This window comes from Triticum aestivum, chromosome 1D, assembly GCF_018294505.1.
Source record: "Triticum aestivum cultivar Chinese Spring chromosome 1D, IWGSC CS RefSeq v2.1, whole genome shotgun sequence".
NCBI lineage: Eukaryota > Viridiplantae > Streptophyta > Magnoliopsida > Poales > Poaceae > Triticum > Triticum aestivum.
This window is the reverse complement of record NC_057796.1, coordinates 238,572,563-238,587,930: the sequence shown is the minus strand read 5'-3', so window position 1 is coordinate 238,587,930 and position 15,368 is coordinate 238,572,563. Positions and strand designations below refer to the sequence as shown.

At 51.8% G+C, this 15,368-nt stretch overlaps 1 protein-coding gene across 1 annotated transcript; it reads left to right on the top strand.

Moving 5' to 3' along the window:
- The first annotated feature begins 1,354 nt into the window (after positions 1 to 1,354).
- LOC123167869 (benzyl alcohol O-benzoyltransferase-like) lies at positions 1,355 to 3,060 on the top strand. The gene is made up of 2 exons (XM_044585733.1): positions 1,355 to 1,886; positions 1,987 to 3,060. Exons 1-2 carry the CDS (start codon positions 1,440 to 1,442, stop codon positions 2,929 to 2,931), a joined length of 1,392 nt encoding a protein of 463 aa, XP_044441668.1. The 5' UTR covers positions 1,355 to 1,439; the 3' UTR covers positions 2,932 to 3,060.
- Positions 3,061 to 15,368: the final 12,308 nt, after the last annotated feature.

The window sequence follows — 15,368 nt, the reverse complement described above, 5'->3', positions numbered from 1 at the left end:
AGCTGAAGGTTTTTTCTCTCGTCACGTGTGGATTGGAACCCTAGCCGCTGCCAGGAGAGACTAACCTTCCTGTGTCATTCTCCAGCGGCTCCCTTCACTGATGTACTCTCGGTCATCGATGGTGAGGGAGTCGTCGGATCCCGTGCGTGCAGATCGTGTATCTTTACGTTTGAAGGCCCTATTAGCTTAGGTTTTCGGTCGTTGACATCTTGACTTTAGCAACGGCGAGGACGCTGAATAAAGAAGCTCCAATTCTTCCCCTGACGAGGCGATCAGCTCTATGGTCAGTGATGGATTTGGGAACTAGCCTGTTCAAGCGGGGATGTCGTGGTAGCGGCATCCTTTGTGGTGGACATGTGTCCTCGGCCTCAACCATTGCGACGAGTTCTGCTCCAGCAGCGACGCGGAGCTTGGGAGGTAGTCAAGGAGCGGATGCAGACAGTGGTCTGCATCAACGGCATCTAGAAGATGAATCGTGTGCTGGGATCGTGGTTTGTGGCTGGCAGGTATGGTTTCCTCCTCCGACGTCTTAGTCGTGCGGGGGTGCCAGATCGGGATAAATGGCGTGTCCGGGGTGTTGCCCCGGGTCTGATTCGTTCAACGGCAATGGTTTCGCATTTGTTGAGCCACCTTGAAGGTCCGCAAAGCTGGATATCTGCGATGGAGCCGCGCCGAGCTCGGGTGATGAGGTGATCCGTCAAATTTTCCTTTGATTGTTGTTGCGGTAGTGCCGAAGGCAGACGACAAGCGTTGGTATCAAGCTTAGGAGATTTTTTAGTCTCGATTGTAATTTTTTTTTTGGCTTGTACTACTATGGGCCAGTTCTTTGGGGGCCAACTTGCTTATTTTTACAGCCAGCCATAAGACTCAAAAGTTATGATATGAATGAGATATGTATTACCGTGAAAAAATTCTCAAAGAAGTGTCCATGCAGTTTCTCCCATCTGTATCTCACGATCTGAGCCATCCATTTCCCAAACAAACGGACCTGCCGGAGGCTGACCCCTTTTCCAATCATGAAGCCTGGAGTCCCGCTAGCACACACATGGATCACGAATTCACGACTCACCAGAGCTCACACCCTCACACCACCCGACCCGACCCACCGCGTTGGCCTTGGTCAAGTCAGTCCTCCATCTCCCCCATTGCTCGTCCACACAGAATTATTATTGACGACAAATCATAGTCTGCCAAAGGAAAAAAGAAGAGAGCGTCAGTAAACTGCTCCCTAATTTCGACCCAGTTGCTTACACATACTATATCTCACGGTCGCCGTCACTCTCACTGTGTAGCCGCGCGTGCATATATATGCGTGCTAATACCACTCTTTCTCCACAAACCTAGCAGCAGCAAACACACCAGCTCACCGCAAGCACCATTGATCACCTTCTCACCCTCCTTCTCGAGAGTTAGCTGAGAATCATCCTGAGACAGTGGTAATGGCGGGCCCAGCGGCGTCGTTGAGGTTCACGGTGAGGAGGAAGGCGGCCGAGCTGGTGACGCCGGCGGGGCCGACGCCCCGGGAGCTGAAGCGTCTCTCGGACATCGACGACCAGGACGGCCTGCGGTTCCACATCCCCATCATCCAGTTCTACCGGCGCGACGCGTCCATGGGCGGCAGGGACCCCGCGGCGGTGGTACGGGACGCCGTGGCCAGGGCGCTCGTGCACTACTACCCGTTCGCCGGCCGGCTGAGGGAGCTCGAAGGGCGCAAGCTCGCCGTCGACTGCACTGGCGAGGGCGTGCTTTTCATTGAGGCCGATGCCGACGTGCGTCTGGAGCACTTCGGCGACGCTCTGCAGCCGCCCTTCCCGGGACTCGAGGAGCTCATCTTCGACGTCCCTGGCTCGTCCGAAGTCCTCGGAACCCCGCTCCTCCTCTTTCAGGTAACTTTGCCTTTCTTTCGTGAAACCGAAACACTAACGCATGTTTGTGTGCACGTGCGAGCGTGATCGATGCATGGCTGACCGTTGTTCGTTCGTTCAGGTGACACGCCTGGCGTGTGGAGGCTTCATCCTGGCGGTGCGGCTGATGCACACGATGGCGGACGCGCAGGGGCTGGTGCAGTTCCTGGCCGCCGTGGCGGAGCTGGCGCGAGGCGCGGCGGCGCCGTCGCTGCGGCCGGTGTGGGAGCGGGAGCTGCTGGAGGCGCGGAACCCGCCGCGCCCTGGCTTCGCGCACCGGGAGTACGACGAGGTGCCGGACACCAAGGGCACCATCGTGCCGCTCGACGAGATGGCGCACCGCTCCTTCTTCTTCGGGGCCCGGGAGGTCGCCGCCATCCGGTCCCACCTGGCGCCGGGCCTCCGGAAGCGCGCCACCACGTTCGAGGTCCTCACGGGAAGCCTGTGGAAGTGCCGCACCGTGGCGCTGGCCCCGGACGCCGACGAGGTGATGCGGATGATCTGCATCGTCAACGCCCGCGGCGGCAAGCAGGGCGGCGCGAGCGCCATCCCGGCCGGCTACTACGGGAACGCGTTCGCCTTCCCGGTGGCCGTGTCGGCCTCCGGCGACCTGTGCGCGAACCCCCTGACCTACGCCGTGAAGCTGGTGAAGGAGGCCAAGTCGGAGGTGGACGTGGAGTACCTGCGGTCGGTGGCGGACCTGATGGTGCAGCGCGGGCGGCCGCACTTCACGGTGGTGCGCGCGTACCTGGCGTCGGACGTGACCAAGGCCGGTTTCGGCGACCTGGACTTCGGGTGGGGCAGGCCGGTGTACGGCGGGCCGGCGAAGGGCGGCGTGGGCGCCATCCCCGGGGTGGCCAGCTTCCTGATCCCGTTCAAGAACGGCAAGGGCGAGGACGGCATCGTGATCCCCATGTGCCTGCCTGGCCCCGCCATGGACAAGTTCGTGGAGGAGATGGGCAAGCTGCTGCGCCCGGCCGTCGACGTCCCCGACATGTTTCCCGCCATGATCAAATCTGCGCTCTGAATCAGCGAGCGCGCGCGTGCGCTGTCCCATCGTCCGTTTCGCTGTCCGTAATTAGTACCCGGTTATTTTTTTAAAAAAAAGGATAACCCGGCCTCTACATCTGGGAGATGCATGCGGCCACTTTATTAATTATTCTCGAGGACCTTACAAAGTATTACAACAATATGCCTGAAACCGCCATCTTGGCATCATATGCCACTACTCCTATTCATACCATGAAGGGGCGCTAGCTGGGCCAAATACCCAGTCCACTCACCTATGCCTATCATCAAAAGCCAGAAGCCCCAGCCGAGCCACATACCGGGTCTGGGGCATGAACTGATCTGACGCACTCACATGTGTCGTCGCCGCCATCTTTCACTGGTCCGTCTTCAGAGCAGATATTGAGGCTTCTACCTTGTCAGGCCACTCTGCCATCGACGCCAGCAACCCCCTCCTGCGCGAGTCCAGCACCGCGCATCGGGCACCGAGTCTCCACTGCACCACGCCGCCGAGATCCGTCGTCATCAATGTGCAGGATGAATCACCGCTCCACCAAAAAAGAGCCGCCCACTGGTTCCTCGAACCCGTGTACGCCTTCAAGAATGACGCCCCCAAGGAGGAAACGACACCAACGCGCCGCCGTCATCTGATCTACTGATCTAGGGTTTCCGCCGGAGGTAGCAGATAGAGGTCTGGAGCTTCTCCACGGCGAGGCCTTCAAGAAGGTAATGACACAAAAGAGTGCCGCCAACGCCGGTCTTGGCATCAAGCCGAGAACTAGGTTTTCACCCGGATCCGCTGAAGGAACCTCCATCAAGCATCGTGTGCACGGGTCGCCGCCGATCTGAGCCGCCGCACATTGAGGTCGCACCGGCCAGATCAGGTCTGTCCGGAGGGCAAACCACACATGGCGCCGACCCAACCACCAGGCCCTCCATGCCGCCAAGGGCCAGAGGAGCCGGGGCCTCCACCACGCGCAGCCGCCCTGCCACCCACGCGACCCAGGACGGCCAGCACCGCCGCATCCCGCCGACGGCGCGCGCCCACCAGATCCGAGCAGAAACGCCCCGATCCGCCGCCAAACGGTCAGCCGCCGCTCCTCCACCGCGAGGAAGAGAGGAGGGGGCCGCCGCTCCCTGGGGTCGCCGCCCCAGCATCCAGCGCCACCGCGCCGTAGAAGAGGCCGGAGGGCCAGATCCACGCCGGCGTGCAGCACCGCGACGCGCGGCGCGCCGTCCAGGGCTGGCCTCCATGCGTGACGGGAGAGAAAAGGCCCGCCGCCGCCGGCAGCCGCCGGGCAAACGCCCGACGGCGGCGAGGGGGAGGGAGCAGGAGGGGGTGGCGGCGGCGGCGGGGTTAGGTCACCCGAGCCGCCCCCTGAAGAGCGACGCGGGTGCGGTTATTTGTTAGTGAACAGTTGTTGTTAGTTGTAGAACTTATATAATCCACAGTGGGTGTGTGGTGCTGATTTGTACAACGCTTGTGATGGAGCGGAGTGAACAAGGCTCGTCGGATGCACTGCGGCTGACGGGCGCGCATGGGTTGTAAGGGTGACTTTGTATGTGTCTGTTTCAATAATTCCAATGTATTGCCATACCATTTTGAACAGAAGTACTGTACTGTGCCATGCCACTCTCTGCTGCCTGTTGCTGTGTGTATATGCCTGTCTCCACGAAACAACTCTGCATTTTCAGGGTGTTGGCTGCCTTTCTTGTTGCTAATGGGCCTTCCACTAGCCAGAGATAGCGATAGCCTGGACAGCCCTGAGTCAGTTTCCTGCCGTAGTACATGCTCCTCCACCCTTTTTTTTGTGACATCAACGTGTCCTCCACGTCCTGGGTTTCTGCCTAATTCATCAAGTTTTTCTTGAGAGAAAATAATTCATCAAGTTTTTTTAGTAACAAATAATTTTCTCTCAATAATTTAGCCCAAAGTCCCAGCCCATTTCTGTAGCTAGATGCTGCTAGCCCAATATCAGGCTAGAACGGACCTCTAGAATATTTCTGGCCTATCCAGTCGTCGCCCTATCTGTCTGTCTTTCTACGGAGTGCTCTTGTTCGGCGCCCTAAGCGCCGGTTAGCACTGCTGGCGCTCGCACGCAGCGCCTAGCAGGACGGCCCAGCAACATGCTGAATAGGAAACACGAAGAAAAAAAGTTGTCAGTAATACTGCGAGAAGGACGGATCTAACTCAACATGACATTGTCCACGTTCTACCACGTTAACCACTAGACCGACCTCGCATTGTTGTGTACTATACTAGGAAACTGCACTATTTCACCCTTAGTACTGCATATAACATATATTATATACCCACTATAAATTATTTAGAAAAAGACATAAACTTGAAAAAGAATTCACAAAAATATAGAAAAAAACACGAACTTGAAAAAATTAATTGATTTTTCTTTAAAATCATCAATTAAAAAAACACAAATTTGAGAGCAGTTCATCGGTTTAAAAAAATAATCAATTTTGGAAACAAAGTTCATCACTTTTGAAGGAAGAGTTCACAAATATGAAAAGAGCTCACTGATATTGAAAAAAAGTTCACCGATTTTTTTAAAAAAAATCATCAATTTTGATAAAAATCGCACAAATTTGAAAAAAAATCTTCAATTCTGAAAAAAAGTTCATCAATTTTAAAAAAAGTTCATGGATTTTGAAAAAAAAAGTTCACGGATTTAAGAAAAAATCACAAATTTGAAGATAAGTTCACGTGTCTTGAAAAAAAGTTCAAGGATTTTGAAAAAGGTTTGTGGATTAAAAAAACACGAATTTGAAAAAATAGCGAATTTTAAAAATGTTCATGTTTTTTAAAAACTCCAAGAAATTTAAAAATGCAAAAAAGAAAGAGAAAGAGAAAAAGGAAAGAAAAGAAGAGAAACCGACAAAACAAAAACTGAACATAAATAATACCAAAACAGGGAAACCACGTTTTCTTTTAGCGTTATATTTGAAGAGGAGAAAATAAGTATTCTAGTCACAACAACAAAGGTGTCCCATCTGTTACCGTGGTTTGCACGATGTCTAGGGTCTCGAGTTTGAAATTCGTCGGGCGCAGATTTTTGAACTTTATCATAAAAGAAAAAAAAGGTTTATCAGGGCTTTCTTTGTGTCTATGTATCTATCTATGGTTTGGCAATGTTTTGAAATAATGAAATAAAGATTGAGTTTTTAGGTTACTCAAAGTATCACATAGATGCTAAGGTAACTGATCTTGGGGGCGCCCCTGGAGAATTTCGTGCTTCTAGGGGAAGCTCAAACACACCTACGCCATATGAATTGGGACACGATGAAAACCCTCGTGGTGCTGCAGGACCTCGCTTAGTTGTGCATTGGAGATTTTAACGAGGTACTCCATTCTGACGAGCGCGCTGGAATAGGGCAATGGAGACAGATGCAAATCTAGGGCTTCCGAAATGTCGTCGACGTAAGTGGACTGGTTGATCCGGGTTTCCAATGAAGGCCATGGATAGTTGAAACAAAGGTGGTAGGTGGATCCTTTATTAGGGTTCGCCTAAACAGGGCCTTAAGATCGGTCGAATGGTGTGCCCAATTTCCTTTCTCGTGTGTTGCGCATCTTAAGGCAGCAATGGCCGATTACTCACCCATCTTCCTGAAACTTGATGTTGTCGATGCCTGCTACCTCTTGAGCTTGCGTTGGTTTTTCCCTTGAAGAGGAAAGGGTGATGCAGCAAAGTAGAGTAAGTATTTCCCTTAGCTTTTGAGAACCAAGGTATCAATCCAGTAGGAGACAACGCGCAAGCCACCGAATACCTGCACAAACAAACACCAACTTGCACGGTTATTTGCAACGTGAGATCTGATAGAGATGGATAAACGGTAAAGTAATGTTTTTGGTATTTTTGGTTTATGGAACGGAAAGTAAAAGATTGCAAAGAAAGTAAATAGGAAACTGAAATTGTAGATCGAAAACTTATATGATGGAAAATAGACCCAGGGGCCATAGGTTTCACTAGAGGCTTCTCAAGATAGAAATTATTACGGTGGGTGAAGAAATTACTGTTGAGCAATTGATAGAAAAGCGCAAAGTTATGACGATATCTAAGGCAATGATCATGAATATAGGCATCACGTCCATATCAAGTAGACTAACTCCTGCCTGCATCTACTACTATTACCCCACACATCGACCGACTCCTGCCTGCATCTAGAGTATTAAGTTCATAAGAACAGAGTAACGATTAAGTAAGATGACATGATGTAGCGGGATAAACTCAAGCTGTTATCCTCGATGGCAACAATACAATACGTGTCGGTTCCCCTTCTGTCACTAGGATCGAGCACCACAAGATTGAACCCAAAGCTAAGCACTTCTCCCATTGCAAGAAAAAACAATCTAGTTGGCCAAACCAAATGGATAGTTCGAAGAGACTTGCAAAGATATCAAATCATGCATATAAGAATTCAGAGAAGATTCAAATAATATTCATAGATAAGCTGATCATAAATCCATAATTCATCGGATCTCGGAAAACACACCGCAAAAGAGTATTACATCGAATAGATCCCCAAGAACATCGAGGAGAACTTTGTATTGAGAATCAAAGAGAGATAAGAAGCCATCTAGCTACTAGCTATGGACCCGTAGGTCTGCGGTAAACTACTCACGCTTCATCGGAGAGGCAATGGTGTTGATGTAGAAGCCCTCCGTGATCGAATCCCCCTCCGGCAGGACGCCGGAAAAGGCCCCTAGATGGGATCTCACGGGTACAAAAGGTTACGGCGGTGGAAAAGTGGTTTCGTGGCTACCTGGAAGTTTTTGTGATATTTGAGAATATATAGGAGGAAGATCTAGGTCAGGGGGTCACCGAGGGGCCCACAAGGTCGGGGGGCCTGCCCCCCTGGGCGCGCCCTCCACCATTGTGGCCGCCTCGTGGCTCTTCTGACTTGCACTCCAAGTCTCCTGGGTGTCTTCTGGTCCAAGAAAAATTATCGCGAAATTTTCATTCTGTTTGGACTCCGTTTGGTATTCCTTTTCTGCGAAACTCTAAAACAAGGAAAAAAACAGGAACTAGCACTGGGCTCTAGGTTAATAGGTTAGTCCCAGAAATCATATAAAATAGCATATTAATGCATATAAAACATCCAAAACAGATAATATAATAGCATGGAACAATCAAAATTATAGATACGTTGGAGACGTATCAATGCCCATAGAAAATAGAGAAATAATCCAGGTAGGAAGTTATGTGGGAACCCATGCGTACATGAAGAGAGTCGTTCGATCTGCAAGGGAGTCGAACAGTCGTAATCCAACGGCCGCCGATGTCCAAGCAAAGCTCGTTGCACTTGCAAGCAATCTGGGCGATCGGAGTAAAGAGACTTTCGAAAGTGTGAGAGCTGAGATAAAAAAATCTTAAACTTCATCTATATCAGTTGTGGAATGATCCGTTAATGACCGGGTCGAGTCATATCGAAGTAAATGACACGTTAATAGAGCTATATCTTCACGAGGAGCATATGTGGCGACATCAGTCACGAATAGTGTGGCCATTAGCAGGGGACCAAAATACTGACTTATTTCATCTCAGGGCATCGATGAGGTGGAAAAATTTGATAAAGGTCTTGCAGAAGGCGGATGGCCAATTAATTAAATATTTGACTGACATGCAACAAATGACACTCGATTTTTACAAAAGTCTATACACCTCCGAAGGTGTGGAGGGCATCGAAGAAGTGTTGGACAAGGTGTCGATCAAGGTCACTGAGGGAGTCCTGGATTAGGGGGTCCCCGGGCGTCCGGGTTATGTGACGTGGGCCGGACTGGTGGGCCATGAAGATACAAGATAGAAGGTTTTCCCCCGTGTCCGGATGGGACTCTCCTTGGCGTGGAAGGCAAGCTTGGCGTTCGGATATGAAGATTCCTTTCTCTGTAAACTGACTCTGTACAACCCTAGGCCCCTCCGGTGTCTGTAGAGGCAATCACAATCATATAGGCTAGACATCTAGGGTTTAGCCATTACGATCTCGAGGTAGATCAACTCTTGTAACCCCTATACTCATCAAAGTCAATCAAGCAGGAAGTAGGGTATTACCTCCATTAAGAGGGCCCGAACCTGGGTAAACATCGTGTCCCCTGCCTCCTGTTACCTTCGATCCTCAGACGCACAGTTCGGGACCCCCTACCCGAGATCGGCCGGTTTTGACACCGACATTGGTGCTTTCATTGAGAGTTCCTCTGTGCTATCGATAGAAGGTTCGATGGCTCGTTCGATCTTCTACAATAATGCTGTTTCAGGGGAGACTTCCCCTCCCCGGTCAAATCTTTGTATTCGGCGGCTTCGCACTGCGTGCCAACTCGATTGGCCACTTGGAGCAGATCAACAGCTACGCCCCTGGTCATCAGATCAGTTTTGGAAATCTGAACTATGTCGTTGATATCCGTGGAGACTTGATCTTCGAAGGGTTTGCGGTCCCAACCGCCACTCCGGCCTTAGATCCAGAGCACACTACCAGGTCCGAAGACGGGAGTTTAGAGCCCACCGGACTCCCTGCAATTATGGAAGTTGCTATCGGAGATCTGGAGGGGACGGCGTCATCAGCAAACCCAAAGACGAACCGAGCTCCCCTTGTTGCTAAAGTACCGGACTCTCCCTCAGACTCAAAATCTGAACTCTCGAGGTCCTCGTCGAGTGAGCGCGGTCGGGAGTCTCTCGCCCCGGTCAGCCCTGCAGACCCTCGCTTCTCTGTCCAAACCTCGCTCCTAAACGAGGCTCTAGACCTTATGCGATCCCTCGCCCTTACAGAAGAATTGCTTCTGAATTATGCCCAACCCGGACTAGGGGCTGAGAGCGGGGAATTTCACGTCCCACCCACCACCCACTTCATAGCCACTGTCGAAGATCTAACCGACATGCTCGACTACGCCTCCGAAGACATCGACGGTATGGACGGCGATGCCGGAGACGAACAAGGCCAAGACCCTCCGTTTACCGGACGATGGACGGCCACCGCCACATACGACGTGTACATGGTGGACACACCCAAAGAGGATAGCGACGATGACAAGGAGGATCCGGTTGAGGACAAGCCTGCTGAGGCACCTCCGAAGCGTCGACGCCAGCGGTGTCGCTCAAAATTGCGTCGCGACAAAGACAGCAATACCGGCACCGGAGGCAATAACACTCCGGAGAACGCCGAAGACCCCGAAGCCCCTGTCGAGCCAACATCCGAACAGGACGATTGGGAGGATGGGCAAGTTAACCCCGACGACCCTGTCGGGAACGAGGACTCGGAGGATAGTAACTACCTACCAATCTCTGAATAGGATGTGAGCCTCGGCGACGAAGACTTCATCGTGCGAGAGGAACCCCTCGAACAAGAGCGCTTTAAGCGCCGGCTAATCGCCACTTCGAGAAGCCTAAAAAAGAAGCAGCAGCAGGTTCAAGCTGAACAGGATTTACTCAATGACAGATGGACTAGTGTCCTGGCAGCCGAGGAATATGGCCTCGAATGCCCAACTAAGAGTTACCCGAAGCGCAAGCTACTACCACAATTCGACGATGATGCCCTTGAGACAATACCGCCAAATAATAAAACTGCTGACGAACCTGACCGCCCACCACGTGGACGGGACAGACCAGCTACGTACGCGGAACACCAGCCCGTGCTACCCCGCCATCGAGGCAAGGAGGCAACAGCCCCGGGCTATACCTACGAGCTACACAAGGACCTGGACAATAGATCCGTTCAGACAAGATCAATCTATGGATCGAGGGGACGTGCTCCAACGCGGGAGGACGGCCATCAGGCCTGGCGCGATAGGCACAACCTCACCCGGGCCAAAAACCGCATACGGACTTCATCCGAACTGCGTCGCGATATCGCCCGATACAGAAGCACCGCACACCCCTTATGCTTCACCGATGAGGTGATGGAGCACCAGTTCCCAGAAGGGTTTAAACCCATGAACATTGAATCATACGACGGTATGACGGATCCTGCAGTATGGATCAAAGATTTTCTTCTCCATATCCACATGGCCCGCGGTGATGATCTCCATGCCATCAAATACCTCCCGCTCAAATTAAAGGGACCAGCACGACACTGGTTAAACAGCCTCCCAAAAAATTCTATTGGCAGCTGGGAAGACTTGGAGGATGCCTTTAGAGACAACTTCCAAGGCACCTAAGTTCGGCCTCCAGACGCCGATGACCTTAGTTACATAGTCCAGCGACCCGGGGAATCAACCCGGAAACTCTGGACCAGGTTCTTAATTAAAAAGAACCAAATTGTGGATTGTCCGGACGCTGACGCCCTCGCGGCCTTTAAACACAGCGTCCGAGATGAGTGGCTCGCCCGACACCTCGGCCAAGAAAAGCTTAAGTCCATGGCAGCCCTTACCGCACTTATGACCCGCTTTTGCACGGGAGAAGATAGCTGGCTAGTCCGTAGAAGCAATAACACCAGGGACCCTGGCACCTCCGAGGCCAGGGACAGCAATGGCAGGCCACGATGCAACAAGCACAAGCGTCGTAGCAATAACGAAGGTACCGAAGACACGACGGTTGCCGGATTCAGTGGCTCTAAATCCGGTCAATGGAAGAAGCCATTCAAAGGAAACAGAGATGGTCCATCTAGTTTGGACAAAATACTCGATCGGCCTTGCCAGATTCATGGCACCCCCGACAAGCCAGCCAATCATACCAACAGAAACTGTTGGGTCTTTAAACAGGCCGGCAAGCTCAATGCCGAACACAAGGGGAAAGGGCCGCCCAGCGAGGACGACGATGAAGAGCCTCGCCCATCGAGCACAGGGGGACAGAAGAAATTTCCCCCGAGGTCAAAACGGTGAACATGATTTACGTTACTCATATCCCTAAGCGGGAGCGCAAGCGCGTGTTAAGGGACGTCTATGCCATCGAGCCAGTCGCCCCAAAATTTAACCCGTGGTCAGCTTGTCCGATCACCTTTGATCGCAGAGACCATCCGACCAGTATCCGTCATGGAGGTTCGGCAGCATTGGTCCTCGATCCAATTATTGACGGATTCCACCTCACGCGAGTCCTTATGGACGATGACAGCAGTCTCAATCTGCTTTATCAGGACACTGTCCACAAAATGGGCATTGATCCATCAAGAATCAAGCCCACTAAAACCACCTTTAAAGGGGTAATACCCGGCGTAGAGGCCTGTTGCACAGGATCCATAACACTGGAAGTCATCTTCGGCTCACCGGATAACTTCTGGAGCGAAGACCTGATCTTCGACATCGTCCCGTTCCGCAGTGGCTATCACACACTACTCGGACGAACCGCTTTCGCCCGTTTCAATGCAGTCCCGCACCACGCTTATCTAAAGCTTAAGATGCCTGGACCACGTGGGGTTATAACAGTCAATGGAAACATGGTCCCTCCGTACAGAGGAGCATACCGCGGCCCTCGTAGCCGAGGTGCAGGGGGGCCTCGCTGCGCCGAATACTACACTGGTAGCCAAGCCCCCGGACACTGTTAAACGAGTCCGGTCTACCCTGCAGAACGACAATCCAGCTCCTCCAGAGCTAGATTAGCAATTCGGCCTCCGTCAATGCCCCAGCCTGCTAGCGGCATAGGTACCGCGTGTACATAACTACGCGTTAAAAATACCATGGGCAAGGACGGAGGCACGCTAAACATAAAGTCCATGGTATGGCTCGACCCTATCCAGACCTTCATATTGTTCCACCTTTTTCTTCTTGTTTTTATTTTTCAGGTTCTTTACAACCCACATCAATTTCTGGTGGTAACATGGGCCTCCTTCTAGGCCCCTTATGCATACTCGATTGTCGATCCTCTCAAAGGATCCTACACCAATGTGAAAAGCGGCGCAGACGTGCGGCAGAGTGTCCAAAGGATCTTCTAGATCATCTTTTCAAATTTAGGACTTGTATACAACTTTCCCTTGTTCTCGGCATGTAAAATAGCCATGATGCTTATCGCATCTTCTGTAAAAATATGTTTTGACGTACCAATTAGACTATAATGGAAACAGTTTCGCCCAACCATGTTCAGTCTTGGCCTATTTTTTTAATCTGTCTTCCCACTTTACGTTCACATTGGCATATACACCTTGGTACGACTTAAATCGCCAGGGGCTCTATTCAAGCCATATATATATCTTCAAATAGAAAGTCCGAACACTCTCAGAGTACACTTCGGCGTCCCGAATACTGCATTATATGCATCGGCTCCGAATCACATCTTTGGTCAATAGTTGGGTTGCCCAGCTCCTGTGCTTGCTACCTTACATTCCGTTTTCGGCTAAGGTAGTAAAGGGAGAACTACTGCGATTGTGTTTTCGGCTAGCCCGGTCAAGCACTTCAGGAGAGAAAGCCGAAATGACTATCGTGATGCGGCGAGAGCTGGTCAACAATTCGGTGACTTATTAAATCTTTAGCGATTTCTTCCCTATTACACGAAGGTCTGGCTTTTCTTTTTTCAGTCACGCGTCTGAGGCATCTAAGTTCGATCGCCGCATATGCACTAGGGGCTATTTTACAACCCCATTGTCAAACTCCTATGGCTAAGTGAGAGTGGTAAAGCCACATAGTCCGATTGCCTCGTTCGCTGCACTGACACCTCCCTTATGGACCAAGACGTTGGGTTAACGTGTGGTCATGTGCTATTTCGAACACCCCCGTCGTACCTACGTGGGGGCTGAAGCCAACGACTAGCAAACTCTCAGGGATATAAACGGCCGCACAGGAGGCACAATACTTTTAAAGGCAAACAACATAAATATATTACACATCCTTGGTTTATAATACATTGTTCGGATAGTCCGGATACATTCACTCGAACAAGATGTCCTTTGAGCACTGGCCCTCTATCAAGCGGGCACCATCCAGGACGTCTTCAAAATAGCGCTCCGGCGTACGGTGGACCTTGTCTCTGGGCGGACCTTCAACGGCCACGCTAGCGGCCTTCATCTTGGCCCAGTGCATCTTGACACGGGCAAAGGCCAGCCGTGCACCTTCTATACATGACGACCGTTTGACCGCGTCAATACGGGGCAGTGCGTCAACAAGTCGCCGCACTAGGCCAAAATAGCTGCTCGGAACGGGTTCGGTTGGCCACAGCCGGACTATGACGTCCCTCATGGCCAATCCGGACATCCTATGCAGCTCGGCCCACCGCGCCATCTGGTCATTTAGCGTCGCCGGGCGCTCCCGTGCCTCAAACTGTGACCAGAATAGCCCCTCCGTCGCGTGTCCCTCCTGAGGCCCGAGGAACTGCGTGGCGTCGGCGGTACTCTTCGAAAGATCCACAAAGACATTTGGAGCATTCCACAATTGCGTGAGTAAAACATATGACTGATTGCCAAATTTACACTGTAGAAGAAAGGGCTTACCGGCCGCTATTCGTTCGGCTTGTTTAATCTCCTCGCGCGCCGCTCGGGATTCGGCCCGCGCCTCCTCGGCCTCTTTAAGGGCCTCGACAAGGTCGGTCGCCTGGGCTTTACTTTTCTCCTCTAGGGACTTGTACTTATCGGCGGCGTCCTTGAGCGCCTGCTCTACTTGGGTCACCTGCTCCTCGTACTGGCAGCGGACAGCCTGTTCGGCCTTCAAGTCCTCGGCCTCTTTATCAGTGGCCGCCTTGTTCATCCTTGCCTGCTCCTTGGCCTGGGTCAGTTCACCCTGAAGGGCCTCAACCGTAGCCGTGCTGCCTATAATCATACACATAGCAACGCATGAGCTTTGACACAAAATCTGCAGGCATGAACAAAGTGTTCTAAAATATACCTTGCACCTCATCCAATCTCTTGTTGATGCGGACTAGATCCTCATCGGCTAGCCCCATCTTACGTTTAAGTTCAGATACTTCGGCGGCGTGAGCGGTCGCTGCTAACAGTGAAGCCTACATTTCAACGTATACAAAAATATTATCTCCTGCAAAAATTATCGATCCTCTGTCCCCCCTTTTTTAGCAAAAGGGACGATCAGAGTCTCAGGGGCTACTAGCCATACACATGCATCTTTTCATATGAAAAGTGGTTATGGATATTACATTGCATACCTCGAAGCCTGTTAGTAGGCTAGTGAAGGCCTCGTTCAGTCCGTTCTTGGCAGACTAAACCTTGTCAACCACCACACCCATTAGGGTGCGGTGCTCCTCCGACATGGAAGCACGTTGCAGTGCCTCCATCAGGGTGTTCGGCACCTCCGGACTAGTGGAGGCTGTCGCAGGAGTCGACACCCCCTCGCTTGAAGGGGGTCGCTTATTTGGTTCCGGAACCGTTTGGGTTTCCGGACGAGGTTCGGCTGGGGGTCAAACTAATCAAGGCCCCCGCCATCAGTCTTCCTGGGGATTGCACCCCCATGTTCTCGGCAGCCAAGGCATTACCCGCTGGTGCCGTTTTGGTGGTCTCCCGTACCGCTCCGTGGCCCGGAGAGGCCCTGTGGGACAACACTTCGGTGTCGTCCGTGGCGGTTGGCGGGGAGGCTCGCGGAGG

Bases quoted from the DNA above. Each gene is read 5' to 3' on its own strand.
- LOC123167869 (XM_044585733.1), top strand. From the start codon at position 1,440: ATGGCGGGCCCAGCGGCGTCGTTGAGGTTCACGGTGAGGAGGAAGGCG. The intron at 1,887-1,986 runs GTAACTTTGCCT...TCGTTCGTTCAG, and splicing joins CCCCGCTCCTCCTCTTTCAG to GTGACACGCCTGGCGTGTGG.